The sequence below is a fragment of the Dipodomys ordii genome, unplaced genomic scaffold, assembly GCF_000151885.1.
Source record: "Dipodomys ordii isolate 6190 unplaced genomic scaffold, Dord_2.0 Scaffold31, whole genome shotgun sequence".
In the NCBI taxonomy this organism is placed as follows: domain Eukaryota; kingdom Metazoa; phylum Chordata; class Mammalia; order Rodentia; family Heteromyidae; genus Dipodomys; species Dipodomys ordii.
This window is the reverse complement of record NW_012267247.1, coordinates 9,116,071-9,139,940: the sequence shown is the minus strand read 5'-3', so window position 1 is coordinate 9,139,940 and position 23,870 is coordinate 9,116,071. Positions and strand designations below refer to the sequence as shown.

The window sequence follows — 23,870 nt, the reverse complement described above, 5'->3', positions numbered from 1 at the left end:
TCAGCTCTTCAGCTCAAGACTAGCACTCTACCACTTGAGCCATAGCGCCACTTCCGTCTTTTTTCTTTTTGCTTATGTGGTGCTGAGGAATCGAACCCAGGGCCTCAAGCATGCAAGGCAAGCACTCTACCACTGAGCCACCTTCCCAGCCCCACACTTATTGTTTTATAAAAACAAAACCCCTTAAAGTCTTGAAACTTCCCATCTGGTCCATTTTCAGCCTCCACATATATCAGAACATGAGACCCAAGGGTAAGTACTGAATAAAAGAGAGAAAAATAAGTATGTATCACATAGTATATCTCCTCCTTCTCAACTATCATGCCAATGAGAAATCAAAAGATTTTTTAAGGGTCGGGTTCTGCTCTCAGATCCAGTACATGCACTTCTCTGCTTGTATATGCACATACTATGCTCTCTTCACTGGAAGCAAACCCTAAGGCAGTCACTGAAGCAAAGTACCTGGTGCTTGAAGAAGCTGGAGCTGACCATCTCCAAATACCAAGGTAGTTACACAGTTCAAATGCTTGATTTTGAATGAAAAAAAAAAAAACAACAACTTTTAAATCAAATAACTGGATGTGTTCAGAAAAATCTAGTATCAGACAAATGTTTTCTCCTAATCGAGAAAAGGGTATCTATATGGAGAAGACGAACGGTGCCAAACTGCCACTTGTTTATGCAGCATTCAAATGTGAAACTGCACCCAAAGAAGCATGTCCTGTACAGTGGGTCTACCCCTACTCTGTCCCTTCAGACTACTGCACAGGCTGCCTAAGGGCAGCCTTCAAGCACACCCATCTGTTACTCCCAATTGTCTGTAGATGGAGAAACAAGCCACAGAGTTAAGTCACAGCCTCCCCCCCACCCCACCCCGGTCCCCCATCTGTCCCTTTGCAGGAGTCAGGCAATGCTGACAGCCCACTCATCTGGCTGGCCCTGTTCTCACCTCAACAGGCAGCCTGAAGAGGAAATGTCCATCTTTCCCTACAGAACCTCTGAAGAGAGAAAAAAATGTCAGGTGACATAAAGAGAAAACAGCTACTCCATGCTCAGCACAGCACGCCACAAACAGTGGAGTCAAGGAAGAGACAGAACATGGAAGAGACCAAGGTAAGAGGCATCCAAGGCCTCCAGAAGCCTTACAGAATTCCTATTAACCCTGTTATGGTCTTATCACCAGTATATTCCCAGTCCAGGAAGAACAGTGAGAATGTAAATTCCAAACCTCTGCCTTTTCCTCTCTGATCCTCAGGGACATGGCAATGTCCCCATGGTGTTTCATACATGCCCAATATGTGACAACTAGAATCCACATGAGATATATGATAGCCTGTCCTCTCTGAAGCTCTAGGGCTGGCTATGAACATGAGGTCTCCACATGACCAAACAGGTCTGAAATATGAAACAGAGCAACTGAGGTCTGGCACACAGACCACAGGAGTCTTGTCAAGAATTGTGCTATATCTCCCGTGCTCTCATGAAAGAGATAGTATGATACAGGCAATGGAAACACAAAGCCAGGGCCAAAGGAAGTGCTAAGAGCTGGATAATAGGACTCTTGGTTTAGCAACAGGGCCCAGAGTGGTCACCATATCATCAATAACAGAGGAAAGCTTTTTCTTTTTTCTTTTCCTTTCCTTTCTCCCCTCCCCTCCTTTTCCCTTCCTTCCTTCATTCCTGGTACTAGTACTAGGGGATTTAATATTAGAGCCTCATATTCTTGCTTGGCTTTTTCACACTTCCATTTCCAGCCTATGTGAGTTCTATTCTTATGCCTATAGTTTACTCTCTCAAATGGCAGCATTTACATAGAGCTATGCATGTATACCTGGGCCAACTGACTGCCTTCTTAACTTCTTACACAGTATCAACTGTGCATTCTTCCAATGTATAATGAAGACCCCCCCCCAAAAAAAAGGTAAGAAATAGGAAACATTTTCACCATAGCATTCCCTGCCCCCTCTACTGCAGCCTCTTGCCTTTCCCTCCTACCTTCACACTCTCCAGGATAAGGGTCCTAACAGTCCCCATCTTCTAAAGCTGGGCAAGTAGAAGGACTATGGGTCATATGGCATAGGGAAATGGTCCTATATAAGGAACTGCCATCTGAAGATGATGCCAGAGACACCAGCTGCAGTGCTGGGTGCAGTATTTTATTTACCCACAATTATTGCATGCCTACTGCTCACTGCTAGATGGATATTGAGGAGCATCTGTCCCTCAGTAGCTCACTAGTTCATTGAGGACAATGCCTTGTTCACACAAAACCCAGCCCTGAGAACCACTGGTGAATGTGGACCTGTATCTGGAACCATAAGCAGGTAGCTATGGAGCCTTCTTCCTACCCTCTACTCAGAGAGTAGGGGTCTCAAGTTTCCTGCCCTGTCACAGGTGAGCACTTATCTCCAAGGCTCCTCCTTCTTGACACTACATGTATCTACTACCATGATCCCTCCAGTTACACTACAGCAGGCCTCCAGGGTACAAGTTGCTCTGGGTTGTGTCTCTTGCTGAGAAGCCACTGGAGTCATTGCCACCCAGGTTCAACTCAGCCTTATCCCATTCTGGTGCAAGCCTGTAGACCTCACTAACTCAGGGCTTAGAGTTAAGAGGTAACCTGATCCTCTGCTCCCCAATGACTTCCCTGTACCATACAAGCTCAATGCAGGCACTTTATGCCTTCAACAGGTATGGAGCCATGCAACAATGGCCACAAAGGTACAGGGCTTCTGCTCCAGTTCATCCTGGCACAATAGCACTCAACAAACATTAACCAGATAAGGCTCTGGAATGTCCCAGTCCATGGGCCTGTAACCTATGGCTTCAGGCAAGAATGCCAGCTCTACCTGGAAAAAGCTTCAACCTTGGGCAAGTTACTGACCTTCCTGGAGCTATGAAAGAAGATACACTGTGGTGATATATGACTTTTCATTTTTGTATTGATGGCTGAGGCTAGCTAGTCCTAACAAGGTAGGGAGTACCCAGAGGAGGTAAGCCGTAGGGCTCTACCACAATGATAGCCACTGTACCCTGTGCATGGACAGCTGATGGCACCAATATGACCTGTTTTCAGCTGAGGCACAGGTGCCACCAGGTCCCAGGCCGTAGGCACCTTACGGCCCTACTGGCTATCACTTCTTCAGCCAGATGACAGGAGTCAGGCACAACCCCAGAGTGGGTTCAGGGAGAGAATGAACTCTGCACTCTGAGGTACAGAGATAAAGGTGGAAGCCAGGTTACTTCAGGAAGGACAGAGGTAAGAGAGAATGTACCTCTCAGACCTTTCTGCCCAACAGGACAAGCCTGCTTTGTGAGGCTGGCTGGAAGCAGGACACAGCTGGGACTGCTCCAAGTCCTTCAAAGCCCCGTAGTATTGGGATTGATTTTGTTCTTCCTCCACCTGATCTGTCCCTATTTCTTTATTTCAGTGTCCTGGGCTTGACTTAAACTTTATATGTGAGATATAAACATAAGACCAGGCTCACTATAGGATGACAGACTCTTAAGGACAATAAGCAATCTCTTCTTCCTCCTTGTGAGCCCTCTCGTTGAACAAGTCACTTAACAGTGATATAGCTCCATTTTCCACTGTGGGACTTGGGCTTGTCTCTTGAGCTAACCTGAGCTACTACAACCTGGACAAAGCCTTATCTTTCACCCAGCCTGCAGAAAGGTCTGGCTCTTTCTGGTCTTCCTCACATGAACATCTGATGCTGCCTTACTCTAGAAAAAGCTGCAGCCCGAATGGGATTGCCACCATCCATCCCTGTGGCTTCCTTCTCCTTTCTATCTGTAATGGCTCACCTCTGACAGTAGCATCAGTGAATACTACATACCCCTGATGAGTTCCTCTAGCTCACTGAGAGCTGAGGAAAAAAGAAAGGAAGAGCTACACCCTCCACTCAAAGGCAGAAGTTCTGCTAGAAAGAGGGAAGGCCCTTCCCACTACTCTCCTGGATAGGTCCAGGAAAGGTCACTGTAGCTCTCAGGCTTGGCTCGCACCATCTCTCTGGAAACAGTGGAGACAGGATCTACAAGCCCTTCTGTTTCTGCCACATCTTTTGGTCACATCTGCAGCTGGCTGAAAAACAGCCCCATAGCCATGCATGTTCCTCCTGAAACCTGTGAGCATTCCATTAGTTGGCAAAAAGGCAGGTGAGATTAAAGAGATGGTAGACCACTCTTGATTTTATCCAAGTGGGCCCTGAATGCAGCCCTGAAGGTCCTTCTCATCAGAAAGAGGCAACAGGAGAGCTGACAGGTCACAGAAGTCAATAGGCTGACAGATACTAGAGGTGGCAGAAATGGTCAGCTGAGGGCTGGGAAGTTGGCTCAGTGGTAGAGCGCTTGCCTTGCATGCCTGAGGCCCTGGGTTCAATTCCTCAGCACCACATAAGCAAAAAGAAAAAAGCCGGAAGTGGTGCTGTGGCTCAAGTGGTAGAGCACTAGCCTTGAGCTGAAGAGCTGAAGGACAGAGTTCAGGTCCCACGACGGGACCCAAAAAAAAAAAAATGGTCAGCTGAGGAAGGCATGCAATGGCCACTGCAGCAAAAGACAGCACCAGGGATTTATCCTCAGAGCCTCAGAAGGAGCAGCCTGTTTATACCCTGTCTTGGACCTGACTTCTAGAAACTGATAGAAAGTATGTGATTTTAAGCCACCTACTTTGTGGCAACTTGTTATAGCATCAATACCTAACATGTTGTATGTGTGATCAATGCCTACCCCACAAAGAAATGCCTCGCAATCTACACCAACACGCCTCAGACAGGTGAACATACAGTACAACAAGAAGATTGCCCTTCCTAAGATTCCTCACATTACTCACTTGTGTTTCTGAGACCCTATCAGCATGACTTTCTCCCTGGGCTCAAAGAGCTTTCTACCATGATAAAAAGCCACCCTCTTCCCCTTCTTCCTTACAGCCATAGTAGAGATTTTTTTTTTTTTTGGGCTCAGTCACAGGGCTTAAACTCGGCCTGGACGCCATCCCTCAGCTCTTCAATTCAAGGAGAGTGCTCTACCGTGAGAGCCACAGTGCCACTTCCGGTTTTCTGGTTTTCTATTGGAGATAATGAGTCTCATGGACTTCCTGCCTCAGTTGGCGTTGAACTGCGATCCTCAGATTTCAGCCTTCTGAGTAGCTAGGATTACAGGCGTAAGCCACCAGCATCCAGCTAAAGATTCTTATGAAAGTGGGCTGAACAGGGAGAGAGCAAGAAGACAGACACATATTCAGCTGCTTGACCTCAGTCAGCCTTCAATTCACAGACTGTTTTCTTTTTTATTTTGGGGGGTCCGGTCGTGGGGCCTGAACTCTGGGTGCTGTCCCTCAGCTCTTTAGCTCAAGGCTAGCGCTCTACCACATGAGCCATAGCACCACTTCCGGCTTTTTTCTTTTTGCTTATGTGGTGCTGAGGAATCGAACCCAGGGCCTCAGGCATGCAAGGCGAGCGCTCTACCACTGAGCCACCTTCCCAGTCCTCACAGACTGTTTTCTAACCCATAGTATTACCTATTACTGGGAAGGTGCCAAGCCAAGAGCATATAGTCAGGTGGGCCAGGTTCAATGGCAGGAATATCTGAGAAAGTCCCAGTATGTGTTGGGAAAGGGAGGAGAGTATAAGGTAATGATGGAAAGGATTTGCCCTGAAGAATTTGGTAACCTCCATGATGGTCCACTTTGTTGATTAGCATGATTGTTGCACACTCATTTGTGAACACACTGGTATTAGCACAAGGCTTTGCCTTTTCATCCCCACATGTTTTCTGTTGTAAACTTTCATAAAATGACTCTTTTTCAACAGTTCTTTCCCTGCTGCTACTTAATTAGTTTCCAAGCCAATTATTCCAAGCTGTTCACTTTCCTAGCACTCCTCTCTCTGCAGGAGGGAGACATCCAGCCCATAATCACTGTAGCCTGCAACCTACAGGACAATGCCCGGCAGCTGTAGGAACTCCACCCAAGCTCTGCAGGTGGTGACCAGATGCCAATCACAGCCCATCCTCTCCAAGCTTCCCCAGGAGAAACAAAGCCATTACCAATGTCAGAGAACTGCTGCTCCTACTGTCCCCAGCAAGTCCTCCCCATCACTGTAAGAATACTACATATGACAAAGGGGGGACAGATGGTATCCAGGTAGACAAGACGCATAGCCACCACCACCATGGTGCCCTTAAGCCTACTTGCTAGATAACTGCAAACATACTGGGAAAGGAGATTGTCTGGGACCTAATTATGGCATTGACACTTAATTACCATTTACTGCCCTTCTTTCATAACTTACAATACTGTGGAGGAAGACAAGGACACTGGACAGTATCTAAGACAGAAAGGTACTAACTGGGTAGCTGAGGCAATCCCTGGGTTCCGTACCTAAGTACTACTTCCCTCAGCATGGTCTGAAATTTGAAAAGGTGGCTCTTTGGACAGAGGCCTTAAAATGTTTACAACGGAGATACAAATATCAAAGAGTAAGGGAGGATGGCTGGCAGATGTACCACCTCCCACCCATTACACACTTATTACAAACTCTCACTGATGTAGGCCCAGCCCTCACGGTGCCCACTTCCCTACAGGTGACACCCACATGGAAATAAGTACAGGGTGCTCTCTGTACTCTAACAGATGCCTTGGGAACAAGGACACAGCGAGGATTTAGGCTAACCTAAACTACTTTTGTCATCTTAGACTCACGTGCATGGGTTGATTGTGCCTGCTAGCTGACCCTCTCCGCCTACCTGACTAGTTCCTATATGCTCTTCTCTAACTTCTTCCCTTTTCAAAGCTTAGGCTGGCCACATCTATCTTCCATATTGGAGAAAAAGTATTAGCCAGCTCTGTAGCACTAACAAAATACTAACATGTGTAGTAAAAGAGGTTTTGGTTTTGCTCATGCTTCTAGAGCTTCGATTCCAAGCCCTATTGATATGGGCCTTTAGTAAGTGTGTCACATTACACTGGAAGTACACGTCAGAGTCAGTGATACTATCTCTAACTAAGAAGAGGCAAGAGAACAGGGTCCCACAATCCCTTTTGCTCTCATATCCCCACTGACCTAAGGCTCCATCTCTTAAAGGCCCATATACCATCTCCCAATGGCACCCCTGAGAACAAAGATTTTACACACACACACACACACACACACACACACACACACACACACACACACCCTTGGGGGACACTCAGCCAAAGTAAAGGAGCACATAGCCCTCAAACTGCCTGCATGGCCTCTATGGAAACATAGGCTTCTACAGGCCCCTACCTCTTACACTGCTGATCAAAGAAACTCACTACTCTCCCCACACCTGTGCTTCAGCCCCTAGGAGACAGTCTCAGTCACACTCTTCCAGTTAAGATTTCCTTATCTATAACATAGAAGGCCTGGATCAGATGACAGCTAGAAACTCCCAGGTTATCACACCTAGTAGTCTACCTCTTCTTTTGTGATCCACCTATGATAGATCATCTGCTGACAGTTTCCATCCTTAGTTGCTACTTATGTGGGAGACCAATTCACAGCTGTGAACAAGGAGAAAGGGCCACAGAGTCTCACAAGTTGTGTCCCCCTAGCTCCTCCCCCAATTTTCCAGCTTGGGTTAAAACTCAGGCCCCAGTTTCCAGAAAACAGTATTTAAATTTCCTCCATACTAAAGGCCCCACTGAGAAACAGAAAGCATTCCTACATCTACAATGCTCCTTCCAATGAGGGACAGTTCATCTATTACAGTGAGTCAAAAAACAAACAATAACAACAACAACAAAAATTAGAAGGGTTGGGGCTGGGAAGGTGGTTCAGTGGTAGAGCGCTTGCCTTGCATGCCTGAGGCCCCAGGTTCGATTCCTCAGCACCACATAAGCAAAAAGGAAAAAAAAAGCCGGAAGTGGCGCTGTGGCTCAAGTGGTAGAGTGCTACCCTTGAGCTGAAGAGCTGAAGGATAGCGCCCAGGCCCAGAGTTCAGGCCCCACGACCAGATCAAAAAAAAAAAAAAATTAGAAGGGTTGATATTGTCCAAAAAGAAATGTCTTTCATGGGCTGGGAATGTGGCTTAATGGTAGAATGCTTGCCTAGCATGCATGAAGCTCAGTACTACATAAACAGAAAAAGTCAGAAGTGGCACTGTGGCTTAAGTGGTAGAGTGCTAGCCTTGAGCAAAAAAAGTTCAGGGAAAGTGCCCAGACTCTGAGTTCAAGCCCCAGGACTGGCAAAAACAAAAACAAAACACAGAAATCTCCTCCTTACCTAACTTACGTAACTGCAACCCCTCTGTACATCAACTTTATAATACAATAAAATTTTTAAATTGTGGGGCTGGGAAGGTGGCTCAGTGGTAGAGCGCTTGCCTTGCATGCATGAGGCCCTGGGTTCGATTCCTCAGCACCACATAAGCAGAAAAAGCCGGAAGTGGCGCTGTGGCTCAAGTGGTAGAGCGCTAGCCTTGAACTGAAGAGCCAAGGGACAGCGCCCAGGCCCAGAGTTCAGGCCCCCACAACCGGCAAAAAAAAAAAAAAAATTAAATTGTTTTCAAAATTAGATCGTATTTGCCTTACTTCCCAGAAGGAAAAGGAAGTCTCTGGGCAGATGACACCAACATCTTAGCCAAGTCAGTCCCCAAGAGTTCCATCCACAGTGAGAGCCTGGGAGAATCATGGGCAGCCATTATTAGGGAAAAAAGTACAGAGGAAAAAAAGGTGGCTGTTCAAGTTCCTTGATCCTGTGCTCCGTTCTTTCCTGAGAAGCAGGAGATGTGGCCAGATTTCTCAGACTCTTACTGGTGCAGCTACTCTGAGTCCACCTCACGCCAGCCTGCATCTGGAAAGTTTCTTTTCCATTTTTGGGAAATCTGCCTCCCTTGCACACTCACCAGTTACACAGTACATAGATATATAAAAAAGAATATTTCCCAAAAAAGGAAAAGAGACTCCAAAAAGTGATCCCATCTCTTAGCTGCCTGGAAAGGCAATGGTCAGCCCCTGGAGATTGACGGAGTCCAGCAACCCCTCCTTGTAGAGGTTCCCAAGGTTCCCTGGCAGGAAAGGGACTGACTACTTGCTTTCTCCTGAAGGCATGCCGTAACCCTCAGACATCTACCTGCCTCCCGCACTCCAGCCAAGAAAGACTAAGATAACCTTCCCCATTCAGTCTTCAGAATTTTTAGAAGGGTACCATATATCCCTAACTTTGCTAGGATCATTCCCTTGTGCTACCTTCTGTTTTCCTGCCTATGCTGGTCCTTTCCCAAGCTGGAAGTACACATTCTGCAGCAAGGCCCCAAAAAGTATGTGAGCTCAATGCCACAACTATTTACTATCTCTGGGACACATCAGATAATGCAGAAACCTACCAAGGAACGCAATGAATAGGGGTGAGGGGGTGTGCCACGGCTGTGGGATGTCACTATCTACTTGGTAACATTTAACTAATAAAAACAAGTATAATACTGTATTTTTAAAAATTCCAAGTAGATTGTGATTAAGTGTTAAGGAACTGACCAGCCATAAAATGTTACAGTTACATAGAGCAGAAGGGTAAGCCACCAGCCAGGGCTGGAACTGGGCCTAGCAGGACTGATAAGATCAGACATCAGAGGTGGATATAGACTACTCAGAGCCGCTGCTGTGGGAAAACACTTTACAGGCACTGTGGCCCTATACACCATGGGAAGAAATATGTGATGCCTAGGGTAAGACACAGTCAGTTCTGCTATCCCTGGAGTGGCCTGATGTTAGAAGACCCCACAGAAATCTTCCTCCAGAGTAGGAAAGAGTCTACCCCTATTTTACAAATGCCATTTCCCTTAAGGCTGGAAGCCAAACCTTCCCCACAACTCTCTCCTTCCCCACAACTCTCTCACAGGATTTCTCTCACTGTGCTTCCGGAAGAACAGAGCTAATAGCAAATCAAACTTATATTTTAAACAAGAAAGAGTATTTACAACTTACAAGCTTTTCCACTTTTTGTTGGTATGGTCTGTCTCTTATAAAATTACATTAAAAGTCATAAACCAAAATAAACCCTTATATTTAAATTATTTAAATACATTAAAATTAAGCGAGGTATCAGTGGTTCATGTTTATAATCCTAGCTGTTCAGAGGGTCACAGTTCAAAGTCAGTCTAGGCAGATAAGTCTATGAAATTCCATCTCCAAAATAAATAGCAAACAGCAAGAATGCCCCCTGAGCAAGCAAGCCAGGTAAGTTCAAGGCCCTCTGTCCAAAATAATAACAATAAGTCTGGCACCGATGGCTCACACCTGTAATCCTAGCTACTCAGGAGGCTAAGATCTGAGGACCACGGTTCAAAGCCCAGGCAGGAAAGTCTACGAGACTCTAAACTCTATTCTACTAAAAAGTTGACAGAGTACTAGTCTTTAGCACAAAGTTCAGAGATGATGCCTTGGCACTGAGTTCAAGCTCCAGGACCAGCATCAAAAATAGTAACACTAATAAATAATAATAAATTAACTAAAATTTAAGTTAACCACTGACCAAATTATTCAAGGGCTCTCATCCTTGGTATTGCTGTTATTTTGGCAGTATTTCTTGTAGAGGGCTGTCTTATACATAGTAAGGTATTACAGTATCCCTGGCATCCACTCCCTAAATTCTAGGCACATACCTGCTCTGATTGTGACAAAGATGGCTGCAGACATTGTCATATATCACTGAGGTACAATAACCCCTTGGAATACCACCAGTTTTAGGTATTCTCGGAGAGGATTCTGTGCTGAACCAGCTGTGCTGAACCTGTCTGCAGAGACCCTCTCCTGCTCTAGGTCTCAGGATGCTGCCAGCCCAGCACTAGAAAGCTGGCAGAAGAATTGGAGTTCACAGGCTCATTTGAATGTATGCTCATCCTGGCTATCAAGGACAAACCTTGATGTAGGAAAGCTCCCCTTCCTAGCCTCTTTAAGGAGAGCTCCCATGCATGCTACTGTTTGGCCTCTATACCCATGGCCTCATGTAAGTTTCCTGATGCAACAGGAAAAGGTCTTATAAGCCCAATGTGATGTTCTAAAAACATTTCAACACAACTGCCACTGCTGGTTTTTACTAGTGAAAATAATGCCCCTGGAAGTGTTGCATGAGTATCACCCACCACATGGGTGGAACAGCACCAACTAGTTACCCAGTCATTCCTCCAGTTCCAAGGTCATCTGTCAGAAAGCAGCCAATGCACAAGATCTTTCAGCCCTAATAGCCTCTGTTCAGTCCAAGACTTTCCTGGGGCTTCCCACCTTCCCCCATCCCTGGCACTGGCCCATGTCTACTACACACCACATGAAATATTAGCCAGCCCACACTCAGGTTGTCAGGAGACCACTGAAGGCTGTGAGGTATCAGCACTCCTGGCTCAATGGTCTCAATTACTGAGCAGTGATGCTTTTGATAAAGCATGTGCTCTATGTTTACGCCAACACAAAAGCTGCCCAATAGTCACCTTCTTTGTGCTGTGCAACTGAAAAAAGGGGAAGAATAGATTTTGCTAAACTTAGCTGGTCCTGAAAACAGATTTCCAACTGCAATAATCGGTTACCAAGCAAAGTCCAGGAAGCTGTTTCATGGCCCCGACTCAGCTTGAGTACAATGCAATGACCACTTGTGGTTCCCTTTATACTATTAGCCAGTTGCAGGGCTTAAGGCCAGTTAGGCCTGGGGAGGGCAGGGTAAACTCAAAAATCGTAAGATCCCAGCCTTCACCCTAGGGCTGCTGTCAATGTGACTGCCAAGTCAGAAAGATGACAAGAGCAGAAAAGGTCTGTCCCCTTTAGACTTGCCTTCTACCCCGAAGGAAAAGCATGTCTCACTCTCCTACTTCACCATCCATCAATGCTCACTTCCAACCCACACATCTCAAACTACTCTGCACCACAGGTGTCTGTATGGCAAAACCCTCAGCAGTCCATTCACTGAATATAAAACCTCCCAGAAGAACAGAGACAAAAAGTCTTTAAAAAGCAATCATTGAAGCTACACATGGTGGCATATGTTTATAATCTCAACTACTTTGGGTCAGCTGAGGCAAAGATAGGTGAAATCTCAAAAAGAAAACATAGCGGATACTAGTGGCTCACACATGTAATCCTATTCATTCAGGAGGCTGAGATCTGAGAATCAAGGTTCTAAGCTAGCCAGGGGAGAAAAGCCCAACTCTATTTCCAACTAATTAGCAAAAGAGCTGTACTGGAAGTATGAGTCAAGTGGTAGAATGCCATCCATGAAATAAAAGGACCAACCAGAGCTTGAAGCTTAAGAGTTCAAGTCCTGTTATCAGCCACCAAAAATGGGAGGAGGGGAGGTTGGAGGCATAGCTCAGTTAGTAGAGTGCTAGTCAATGAGCAAAAGCAGCAGGTACAGAGTTCGAGTCCAGTTTTGGACCTAAAAGAAAAAAAGGAGGAAAGGCTGGAAAGATGGCTCAGTGGTAGAGTAGTTGCCTCACATGCATGAGGCCCTGGGTTCGATTCCTCAGTACCACATAAACAGAAAAAGCTGGAAGTGAGTGCTGTGGCTCAAGTGGCAGAGCACTAGCCTTGAGCTGAAGAGCTCAGGGAGAGTGCCCAGAACCAGAGTCCAAGCCCCACAACCAACAAAAAGAAAAAAGGAGGAGAAGGAGGTGACATGGGAGATGGAGGTGAAAAAGAGGAAACACAAACAAAAGGACTAAGAGCATTGCTCATGTGTGACAGTGCTTGCCAAACATGCCTAATTCCCTGAGTTCAATTCTCAGTACCACCTCTCCCAAGAACAAAGCAACAATGTGGTGTGTGTGAGAGAGAGAGAAAGAGAAAGCGAGAGAGAGCAAGAGAGAGAGGAACAGAAACACATACAAAAAGAGAGAGATAGAGACAGAAACAGAGACAGAGACAGAGGATAACAGGTATAGGTTCATACTATTAATGGTCTCCAGATCAAGAGTAGAAAAAGTGTCACCACAAAGAATAAGAAAACCAACCCACTCTGGCCTTTTACATATGAATTAGAACATCGCTCCCAAATCCCAATGTCCCTTACAAGTTCCTTGGATGGTAGCTATCTTGTTCACATCTAGAAGTCTCTTACTCTGCATGTGACAGGTAAAGCTAGCCTATTTGACACATGACTAGATTTTCCAGGATGGTCCCAATTTTCAAAGACTGCCTATATGTATGCACATGCATGTGCACACAGTTATCCACAGTAAGAGGCAGTCTTCTACTTTAACCCTTTATAAATGCAGTCATACTTCTGCTAGGGAAGAGAAATTTCCTATATAGAGGAAAGGCAAAAGTTGGCATGAGTAGGAAAGAAAAGCTAAATATTCCACCTGTTTGGGTTAAGGGGGTTGTCCTCTGGAGTAAGAGCATCACACTCAGGAAGCAGGTGAAAAACCACATTAAGTATCAGAGTACAAAGGAGTCCTTACATCTCTGGCCTAGTGACCAGAAGAACACTGAAAATAATGTCAAATCTCTTACATCAGCCAAAAAAAAAAAATCTATACCAAGATCTAATGTGACAAGTGAAACCAATCACACTGGGAACTAACAGGCAGCCCTAGAAAGACAGCACATGAACCCACCTGTCCTCACCCATACCTAGTGTCATAGTCAGTTCAAATCTCCATTGAGACCAGGACTTCCCTAATTTGGCCCTAAACAGAAGTGACTTCCTCTCTCAGTACTTCCTCTTACTCAGGACAACAGAAGACTATGCCTCAAACCCAGAGTTACCTGGGTTTATCTGCAGAGTTATCTCTACCTGGTACCACACTCCAAACTCCCAAACAGAAATTAGAGCAGGACTACACTGACACATAATGTTGCCAATGACACCCACAGGGGACTTGACAGACATTGGGGACAGGGAGTGGTGAGGACACTTACCATCTCATCCAAGGCATAGCGTAAGAGTCCGTGCTCATAAAGGATGAAGAACCGCCGCTGCCATTTCTGTAACAGAACAAAGTAAGTGAGTGGTCAGTGAGCCAGATCTTGCCTAGCTGAAGCACTGTATCTGACAAACTCCTATCTAAGGAATGTTGGCTTCATGGGTTCCATTTCTGAGGTGGATGGTAGGAATAGAAAGACATAAAGCACAAGCACAGTGATTCATTAGCCTTGCTGGGGGCCAGGAGAGGGACCCAAATCACAATGTCATGTGGTTCCACATGAGTTATCAAGGTTTAACAAGAAGAGTCTTTTTAGAATCTAAAAGCTTCATGGAAGCAGATGGTTAACCACATGGTAATCATCTTTCTGTATTCCTTATGGTAGTAAGCACAAAGATGTCCCATGATATATGTTGATACTTATGGATGAATGACCCAACACTTTTTGGAATAACCTAAGGATACCACTGATTACTACTTCTTAAAATATCCAGGAAACTGCTATAAAAAGGGGTGCTCTGATCATTTTCCAGGAGATATAAGGACAACCAGATTCCAGAATTCAGAGATGGAATGAATTAACAAAAATCAAAAGGGAAGAGAAGTGAGATCAGAGGGAACAACTCCACTATTCAGGGTGTGACTGACTGCATAGGGCACTGCCACTCACTCTCTATCCAAAGGCCAAGCCACAAGGCTACTTACTGCCAACAGTCAAATGAAACCAAGAGCTAGAATGAAAAGGGCTGTGGGTGGGTATACTCTTTCTGTGTGGAGAAAGGGCCTAGTCTACAAAACAAGGTTATGGGCTAAATCACAATTGACAGGGAGTGCCATTAACCCCCAAGGTCATCGGCAGGATCCAGGACCTATCCTCAGCATAGAACTAAACAATATTATATATGTATAGAGCAGAATTATATCATTTGCAATAATGACTCTTCCATCAGGAACTGGAAATGACAATTCTGCACAAACAAGAGAAACCAGGAAGGGCACTTGCTACCTGGAAACTGCAGTCTGACTAGATCTATCTCCCACCTGAGTGGCAAGAATAGGACCTTCCTTTGCCTTAAGGCAGGAACAGGTTCTTGCAAAGAGGATGTGCAGGGTTGTTTTCAGGCCAGATGTCCAGAGCAGGGCTGCCTGGACTTGTCTTCCAGAAACATTTCCAAGTTTCCAAGGCTCCTATGTATAATCTTTGAAATCTAAACCCACTCCAGAAGAAAGTCCAAAGACCAGAGATATAATGTCAGGTGTGTGGGGCCAGAATATGTAATCATGAAGCCCTGTCCCAGATGGAGAGGGGGTGAGCCAAAGAGACCAAAGGGAAAGGGAAGGGAAGCTTCAAAGATGAGAAGCAGGCATTGGAGTAGTTTGTAACAAGATGATAGTGCGTGAAAAAGGAAGGACAGCATTTTAATTGGAGCTGGACCCAAAGGGGCTTCCTGGCACAAAAACAAACCACAGTCAGGACAATGCTGGTTTAACCATCTCGCTGTGCCACTGTGCCAGCAGAGACCTGCCACAGCAGGTTCCCAGGAGATAAGGGAAGTAACACAGCTTAGAGAGAGGGGAGCTTAGGCCTCCAGGACCCATCCTTTAAATAGTATTCATGTGCAGAGCCTCTAGCTCAGGAGGGAGCATCAGAAGGCAGGGCCTTGGCACTGTAAGAACTGGAACACAAATTAGCATAGTGCAAACACATACTCAATTGCTCCTTTGCCTTTCCCACTTAACTGATTTGAGAGACCAGGTGAGAGTCAACATGAGAGTAGCTCATTCTGAAGAGAAGAGTCTGCATAACATATGTATGTAATTCTGAGACGTCTGCTAAATGAATGGATCTTTGCTAACCTTGGCATCATAGATAAACTGCTCAACTCCTGTCTTCCTCTCCTATTTCACCAATTTGTCCTCAAAAGAACCCTTCTCTGTGTCATTTCTCCTACCCTGCATATTCACTCTGGTGTCCTTACCCGAGACCGGTGCACTGGGTTGTCAAAATCAGTCCCATCTGGAGCCAGGAGTAACCAGCCACCATAAATGGGTTTTGCCTGAGAGAGAGAGAGAGAAAAAAAAGCAGGTTATCAGCAACTTTGGACCAGAGTGGGAGAGAGCCAGGCAAGACAATCAGGCAATCTAACAAGCAGGAAGTCACCTCCCATACCCTAGTCACAGGCTGATAAGTGTCCAAAGTAGAAGGACATTTGAGAGTAAGAGGCTGGAGGGATTCTGCAACATCCACTGTAGAGAGGGGAACACAAAACTCCATGAATTTGAAAACCCACCAAGTACAATATCCCAGAATACACAGGCATAGCTTCCCTTAAGTTCCCAATCAAAACATCAAGATCAGAAAAAAAAAATGGCATTCAATAGTATGTTAATGCCAGCATGTGTTCAGCACTAAGAATATAACACAAATGAGAACAAAACATAGCACAAAGCAGGGCCCAGAAGAGTCAAAACCCATACCAGCCAGACTCATCAGCCACCTGCTACAGCCAAGTAGTGGGATTTCAAGTCTTCATTGAGTTGTTTCTCCCATGTGAAAGGTCAACAGTTCTACCTATACCTCAGGAAATTCATGCAGTTTATGTGAATACTGATTAAGATGATGCAAATAAACCCAGGATGGGAAGGTAAAATGGTGCAACCACTTGGGAAAACAACCTGGCAGTTCTACGAAAGGCTAAACATAGAGCTAATATGAGCCCTACCAATCCTACTCCTAGGTATATACTAGAGAGAGAGAACTGAAAATAGGGAAGCAAATAAAAACCTTTACCTCAATGTTCTTAAAAGCATTACTCACAACCATCTGAAGGTAGTAAAAGCCTATACTCTTCACCAATAGATAAATGGATGAACAAATTGTGGTCTATCCACACGGTGAAATAAAGAGGTACTGGTGCAAGCTATAGGGCACAGTATGTAGTTGAAAGCAACCAGACACAAAGGCCTATATGCTGTAGAATTCCCATACGTGAAACATCTAAAACAGGCAGACCCACAGAAGGCAGATTAATGGCTCTCAGGGATGAGAAGGGAATTGGGGGGGGGGGATGCCTGTTAATGGGCATAGGTTTTCTTTTAGGAGTGATAAAAATGTTCTGGAATGAGATCTTGGAGATGGTTGCACAACACTGTGAATATGCTAAAACCCAGTAAATTGCACATTTTAAAGGGGTGAATTTTACGGTATGTGAACTGTATCTCAATAAAAACTGTATAAAGAAAAAAACACTGAGTTGGTGTCTGGCCCATAAAACCTCCATAAATGTTAGGCATTGTTATATTTTCAGTGCAAAGAACCCCCCACTCTCAGGCCCTGGCAGTAGAAACTCAGCATGGGTTACAGGATAGGACATTGGCTCTGTCCTCCTTTACAGCCACAATGGGAAGCAGTAACAAAAAGGAAAGTCCAGCCCCACCCTCCCACCCCCACCGACTGCTATGCACACAACTATTTCTGAATAAGCCACAAAAGGGCTCCTAAATGCTTTCTTTTTCTTTTTCTTTTTTTGTGCCAATCCTGGGGCTTGAACTCAGGGTCTAGGCACCGTCCCTGAGCTTTTTTTGCTCAAGGTTACAGCTCCACCACTTGTGCCACAGCTCCATTTCTGGCTTTATGTTGGTTAGCCCAGCTGACTTCGAACTACAATCCTCATATCTCAGACTCCTGAGAAGCTAGGATTACAGGCGTAATCCACCAGCACCCAGCTTAATTTTTTTTTTTTTATTGAACAATCTCCCAACTGGGAAGCTTTATCACATTTAGCTGTGGAATCTGTGATTCAGAGAGGGCAAGCTGCTTGCTGAAGGTCACACAAACTCTAGGTTGAGCCACGAATCCTCTTTTCTTGGAATCTTTTCACAGGACTTTTCAAGGCCCCTGGAAGCACTATATTTTCCCATGAGTAGAGTGGGTAAGAAGGGCTGTGGGCCAGTAGTAGGGTGGGCTTCAGGAAGAAAGAGAAACTGCTTTGACAGAACAGCAATGAGTGCTAGCAGAAGACCAAGGGTTAAAACGACACCAGCAGTACCCCCTTTCCCCAAGAAGAACAAGCATATTGAGCTTCTCCTCAGATCACTCCAAATGTGAACCCTAAGTGGATCCCACTGAATATCACCCACAGCATGGGAAAGCCTGAACCAGGGCCAGACCTCTCTCAGTGTGTATCCTGCACCTGGTGAACCCTGCTTGGGCTCTCCACTGGCATGCACATCCCACACCTGTGATATAAGCTCAGCAGGCTAGACAGCAATACTGTCTCTTTGCCTGGCTCTGTGCCATCTTCCTAGCCTCTGGCTGTGGGCTGAGGGCATCGTAACATCACCAGCTACATCTACTTGACCTTTCCCAAAAAAGTGTAGGAGAGATCATGTTCATGCTCCTTCACAACACAGACTACAATCTCAGGTCTGTGTCCTCGTTAGCATCATTATTCAATGAACAAAGATCTACTCGGGCCTACTTGAGCTCACAGACATGTGCTACACACAAGGGACCTACCAGTACCACCTGGCTGGACCACAATCATAAATTACAGATCAGATTCAGAACATGCCTTGTAAAGGGGCTGGGCGTTGGATGGCTCACATCTGTAATTCCAGGAGGCTGAGGTCTGAGAATCACGGTTTGAAGCCAATGCAGGCAAGAAAGTCTGAGAATCTTATCTTCAATTAACCACCAGAAAACCAGGAGTAAAGCTGTGGCTCAAAGTGGTAGAGTGCTGGCTGTGAACAAAAAGAGCTCAGGGACAGCATTTATGCCCTGAGTTCAAGCTCTACAACCGCATGGTAAAAGGGTCCTGGCTGGCAGAGACACAGCACAAAAACAAGCACTCTGTTAGGAGCCGACTGGGAAGCTGATGCTACCCAGTGAAACATTTACAAAAGCAAAACTTTAGCTTAGTAGGGGACTAGGAAGATAGTCAGAGGTAAAAAATTTCTTTTGGAGACAAAGAAGTGTTCTAAAAGTGACTCTGTTGATGGCTGTACCTCTGAGAATATACCAAAACCCATTGAATTGTACACTTTAAATGGGTTGGTTGTGCAGGATGAATATGACCACAATAAAAGCTGTTTTAAGCAATATTCACAAGACAATATGTTGGAAATGATCTGTACATCTTGGGGACTGGGGGGGGGAAGAAAGTAGGAGAAAAAATGAGGGCAAGGGTACCAAGTTTTAAAAGAAATGTATTTATTATCTTACTTTTATTTAACTGTAACCCCTGTGTATCCCTTTGACAATAAAAAAATCACATAAAAATAAATAAAAATAAAAGCTGCTTTAAAGAAATCATTTACTGAGGCCTATGTCAGGCAGTGGGAAAATGAGGACAGTTCCTACTTCATATTATCTGCAGGCAATAGCATAAACTTACTTATTCCCCACTCTAAGGAAGCCAGGCTTCTGGGTGCCTGAAAGGACTGCCTAAGTTTTCAGTCAAGCTTGGGAAACTTCACTCAGAGACCAAGACAATGGTCATAAAGAGCAGTGATCTGATCCACTGTTTACAAGAAGGAGCTACAGTGGACCCAATGGGAAAAGGGAACAAGAAGGTCTGGAAGTCTGAGCAGGCCCCATGATGTATGAGGTGCACAGTTAGCACACCAGCTCCTGAAAGGTGAATCTGCTGCCTATAGGATAGATGGCATCAGGCCTAGCCCACAGCTTGAAGTAACTAGGAAATAGAGGAGGCATGGACACTCTGATGGTTGCTCTACTCAGCTATCCATGTGAACAAAGGTCATGGAGGAGAACACCCCCCAACCACACACACACACACACACACACACACACACAGGATTCTAGTGAGGTCACATCTGGGAGCTGTCTTTAGTCCTTCAAAGTATCCAATTGAGTGCATCCATACTATGGCCTGCTTCACAAGTCCAGAGAGCCCGCTATAAGATACCCACATATCCTGGTGGTCCTCCTCTGCTGCTAACTTCCCAGTTCCCCCACAATGCCTCTCCACTTGGCAAAACCAAATCATTCAAGACTCCTTTCTCAAGTGGCCATCCTGACCTTCCAGGTCAACATCTAGTGACTCACTTCTGTCATTATGACAATGATACATCTTAGAACTGATAGATGCCTTTAGTTTCATCATGTATGTAATTATACTGTTATAGCCTGGCCGTCCCCTACCCCACAATCTGTGCCCCAAGAAAACAAGAATGGGGCAGGCCAGCTCTGGCTATATCCTGCCATCCTAAGGCAGTCCACAAAGGGGAGAGAAGAGAAGCAAGTCCACTGTGACTCAGCCCTAGGAGTATAGTGCCCTCTCTGTAAGCTTCCTTTTCTTTGAAAAACTTAGGATCCTGATTCTAAAGCCCAGAAATATCTGCCAAGAGCAGCTGCTAAAACAAAGGAGGAGGCAACAATGCTTGATAAGAAATGTACTCATGGGGGCCGGGAAGGTGACTCAGTGGTAGAACGCTTGCCTTGCATGCCTGAGGCCCTGGGTTCGATTCCTCAGCACCACATAAGCAAAAGAAAAAAGCCAGAAGTGGCACTGTGGCTCAAGTGGTAGAGCACTAGCCTTGAGCTGAAGAGCTGAGGGACAGCGCGCAGGCCCAGAGTTCAGGTCCCATGACCGGACCCCCCCCCCCAAAAAAAAATGGTCAAGATAGACTGTATGTGTAAACTGTTTTGGTGAATGGCAATTCCTTGTACAACTACTTATAGATAACAAAAATATTTTTTTCTTTTCTTTTGTTGGTAGTGGGTCTTGAACTCTGGGCCTGGGCCCTATCCGAAAAAGAAAGGAAGGAAGGAAGGAAGGAAGGAAGGAAGGAAGGAAGGAAGGAAGGAAGGAAGGAAGGAAGGAAGGAAGGGAGAGAGAAAAGAAAAAAGGAAGGAAGGAAGGTACTCATTACCTTGCCCATGTAATTGTAACCTCTCTGTACAGTATTTTCACAATAAAAATTTTTAAAAAAAGAAAGCTGCTATTCTCCCACTGTCTAAAAATGCCATATACTCCCTGCCACAGCAGAGCTGCTGTGTTTTAAGTTTCTTAGTGTCCAATACAAGAGGCTCATAAACAGTGGCAGGCAATAGCCCAAAAGTAATCTGACCCAGTAGGGAGTGCAACTTAGCAAGTGAAGTGCTATGCTCAATTTTGCTGTTTTCTGGTTCGTTTGGAAGAAGCAGAAACAGTAGGTGTTCACTGACACTGGGCTGAGCTAGGCTGCAAGGGTCCAAAGGAAGGGCCTGAGTTGTGTGAGCCATCCCTGTACAGCAGCCTATACAGAAGAAAAACATGGCTCCAGACCCCACAGAAGTCACCACACCTCTGAATGATCTTTTTCAGTACTTTTATTGGAGAATGATTACCAACTGTTTAAAGAATTAACACCAACTTCAGTTCCTACATAATCTGAACAGATGCTGGTCTCCAAAGGGGCTGCTGGGATCTACAGGCACTCTTCAACCTAAAACCTTTTAAAACACACTTACACTTACTTACACTTACAAGGTGTTTTTTGTTTGTTTGTTTAAGTCGTGCGGCTTAAGCTCTGGGCCTGGGCACTGTCCCTCAGCATTTCAGCTCTAGGCTAGCACTCTAGCACCTGAGCTACCGCACCACTTCCAGTTTTCTGGTGGTTTTTATTGGCGATGAGAGTCTCATGGACTTTCCTGCCCGGGCTGGCTTTGAACCACGATCTTCAGATCTCAGCCTTCTGAGTAGCCAGGATTACAGTTGTGAACCTCCAGCACCCAGCTTACAAGGTGACTTTTAAACACTTAGATATATAGTGAAACAAACAGGAGACTGGGTCCAAGGAAGTACATAGTGACAATTTCACAATTTCCTTGTGCTGTCTTATCCTAGATACTAGAGAAGGTGATAACATGGAAATACCAATGGACACACAAAAGAAACATAGAACTATAGGGTAACAATTCATAATACAGATACAAAAGTGAAGAATACATTAGCAAATATAATTCAGCAATATAATTACAGAGCTAGACAATGATGTTCATTTTCAACTCAACACAGTTCAAGAATTTTTTAACCAGCACAATGACAAAAGAAAAGATTCAGAATCAGCACAGGCAGGGAAGTACATGAGATTTTAATCCAATAAACTACTCAGAAAAAGCCAGAGGTGATGCTGAGGTTCAAGTGGTAGAGCACTAGCCTTAAGCAAAAAGAAGCTCACAGAGAGTGCCTAGGCACTGAGTTCAAACCCCAGGACCAACACACACACACACACACACACACACACACACACACACCAATGGTATTTGGGATAATGTGGTATGAGTGGTCAGACACATTAACCATTGTTAGAGAAAATGAAGAATTAAGTCCACACAAACACACCCAACTTGATTTCTGACAAAGGTATAAAAGTAATTCTATGGCCAGGCACAGTGACTTAAGTGTGTAACCCTCGCTACTTCGAAGATAAGAGATCAGGAAATCAAGGTTAAGGCCAACTAGGGGAAAAAAGTTCATGAGACTCCATCTTGACCAATGGCTGGGCAGTGTCATATACCTGCCATCTCAAGGCCACTGTGGCAGCATGATGGCTGAACATGGTGGTATGCACTTATCATCCCAATAATATGAAAAAGCACAAACAGGAGGCCTGCAGTCCAGGTTGGCCCAGGCATAAAGTGAAACCCCACTTTAAAGAATAACTAAGCAACACAAAAAAGGGCTAGAGGCATGGCTCAAGTGGTAGAACATATGCCTAGCAAGTGTAAGGCCAAATCCAAATCCTAGTATAATGCTAAAAAAAGAAAAAGCAATTCAACCAAGGACAAGCCTTTGAACAGTGATCTCCAGCTATGGTTCATCCACAAGCAAACCAAAATACCTAACTCAAAATAGAACGTAAAACTTAAGCGGAAAAGGAAGTGGTGCTGTAGCTCAAGTGGTAGAGCGCTCGCCTTGGCTGATGAGCTGAGGGACATCGCCCAGGCCCAGAGTTCAAGCCCCATGACCGACAAAAAAAAAAAAAAACTTAAGCGGAAAAAAATTGGATTTCATGAGGGAGATGGAGGAAGAAAGGGATAGCAGGAGACAAACAAAGCGGTTGGGGGTAACAATGCTCGACAAGAAATATACTCATTACCTTACTGATGTAACTGTAAACTCTCTGTACAGCATCTTTACAAGAAAATAAGATTAAAAAAAAATAGGACTTGGGCTGGGAAGGTGGCTCAGTGGTAGAGTGCTTGCCTTGCATGCCTGAGGCCCTGGGTTCAATTCCTCAGCACCACATAAGCAAAAAGGAAAAAGCCGGAAGTGGCGCTGTGGCTCAAGTGGTAGAATGCTCGCCTTGAGCTGAAGAGCTGAGGGACAGGGCCCAGGCCCAGAGTTCAGGCCTCAGGACCGGGCCCTCCCCCGCCCCTCCAAAAATAGAACTTCATTAAAATGAAAAAAGTTTTGCTTTGCAAATGGCACTCGTAGAAGGATAAAAGTAAAAAGATAAGCCAGAACATAGTATAAAATATTTGCTATTGGGCACCAGTGGCTTACGCATGAAATCCTAACTACTCAGAAGGCTGAAATTTGAGATTGCAGTTAGAAGCCAGCCTGGGCAGAATATAAACTACTCAGAAAAAGCCAGAAATGGCACCGTGGCTCAAGTGATAGAGCCCTAGTCTTGAGCACAAAGAGCTTCAGGGACAGTGCCCAGGCCCAGAGTTCAAGACCCAGGACTGAAAAATAAAATAAGTAAAAATAAAATATTTGCCAACTACCTGACAAAGGACTAGTACCTAGACTATATAAAGACCTATCAACAGTAAAAATGACATCTCACAGAAATCTATAGGCAGCAATGTCTTCATGAACATTCATCATTAGCTATTAGAGAAATGCAAATTAAAGCCATGTAACAAGCCAGATGCCTGTGGCTCATACCTGTAATTCTAGCTATTCAGGAGGCTAAAATCTGAGGCTTGCCAGACCAAACAGACAAATCTCTGAGACACTTCTTACCTACAATTAACTAAGGGG

At 45.0% G+C, this 23,870-nt stretch overlaps 1 protein-coding gene across 1 annotated transcript in view; it reads right to left on the bottom strand.

The window, feature by feature from the left end:
- The window catches only part of Mprip (myosin phosphatase Rho interacting protein), a 202,192-nt gene that overhangs the window by 99,241 nt on the left and 79,081 nt on the right, over positions 1-23,870 (bottom strand). Inside the window, exons 5-6 of the mRNA XM_013016338.1 lie at positions 15,852-15,933; positions 13,868-13,933 (exon numbers count right to left, since the gene is read on the bottom strand). Coding sequence (XP_012871792.1) covers positions 13,868-13,933; positions 15,852-15,933 — 148 coding nt within the window. The remainder of the gene's footprint in view (positions 1-13,867; positions 13,934-15,851; positions 15,934-23,870) is intronic.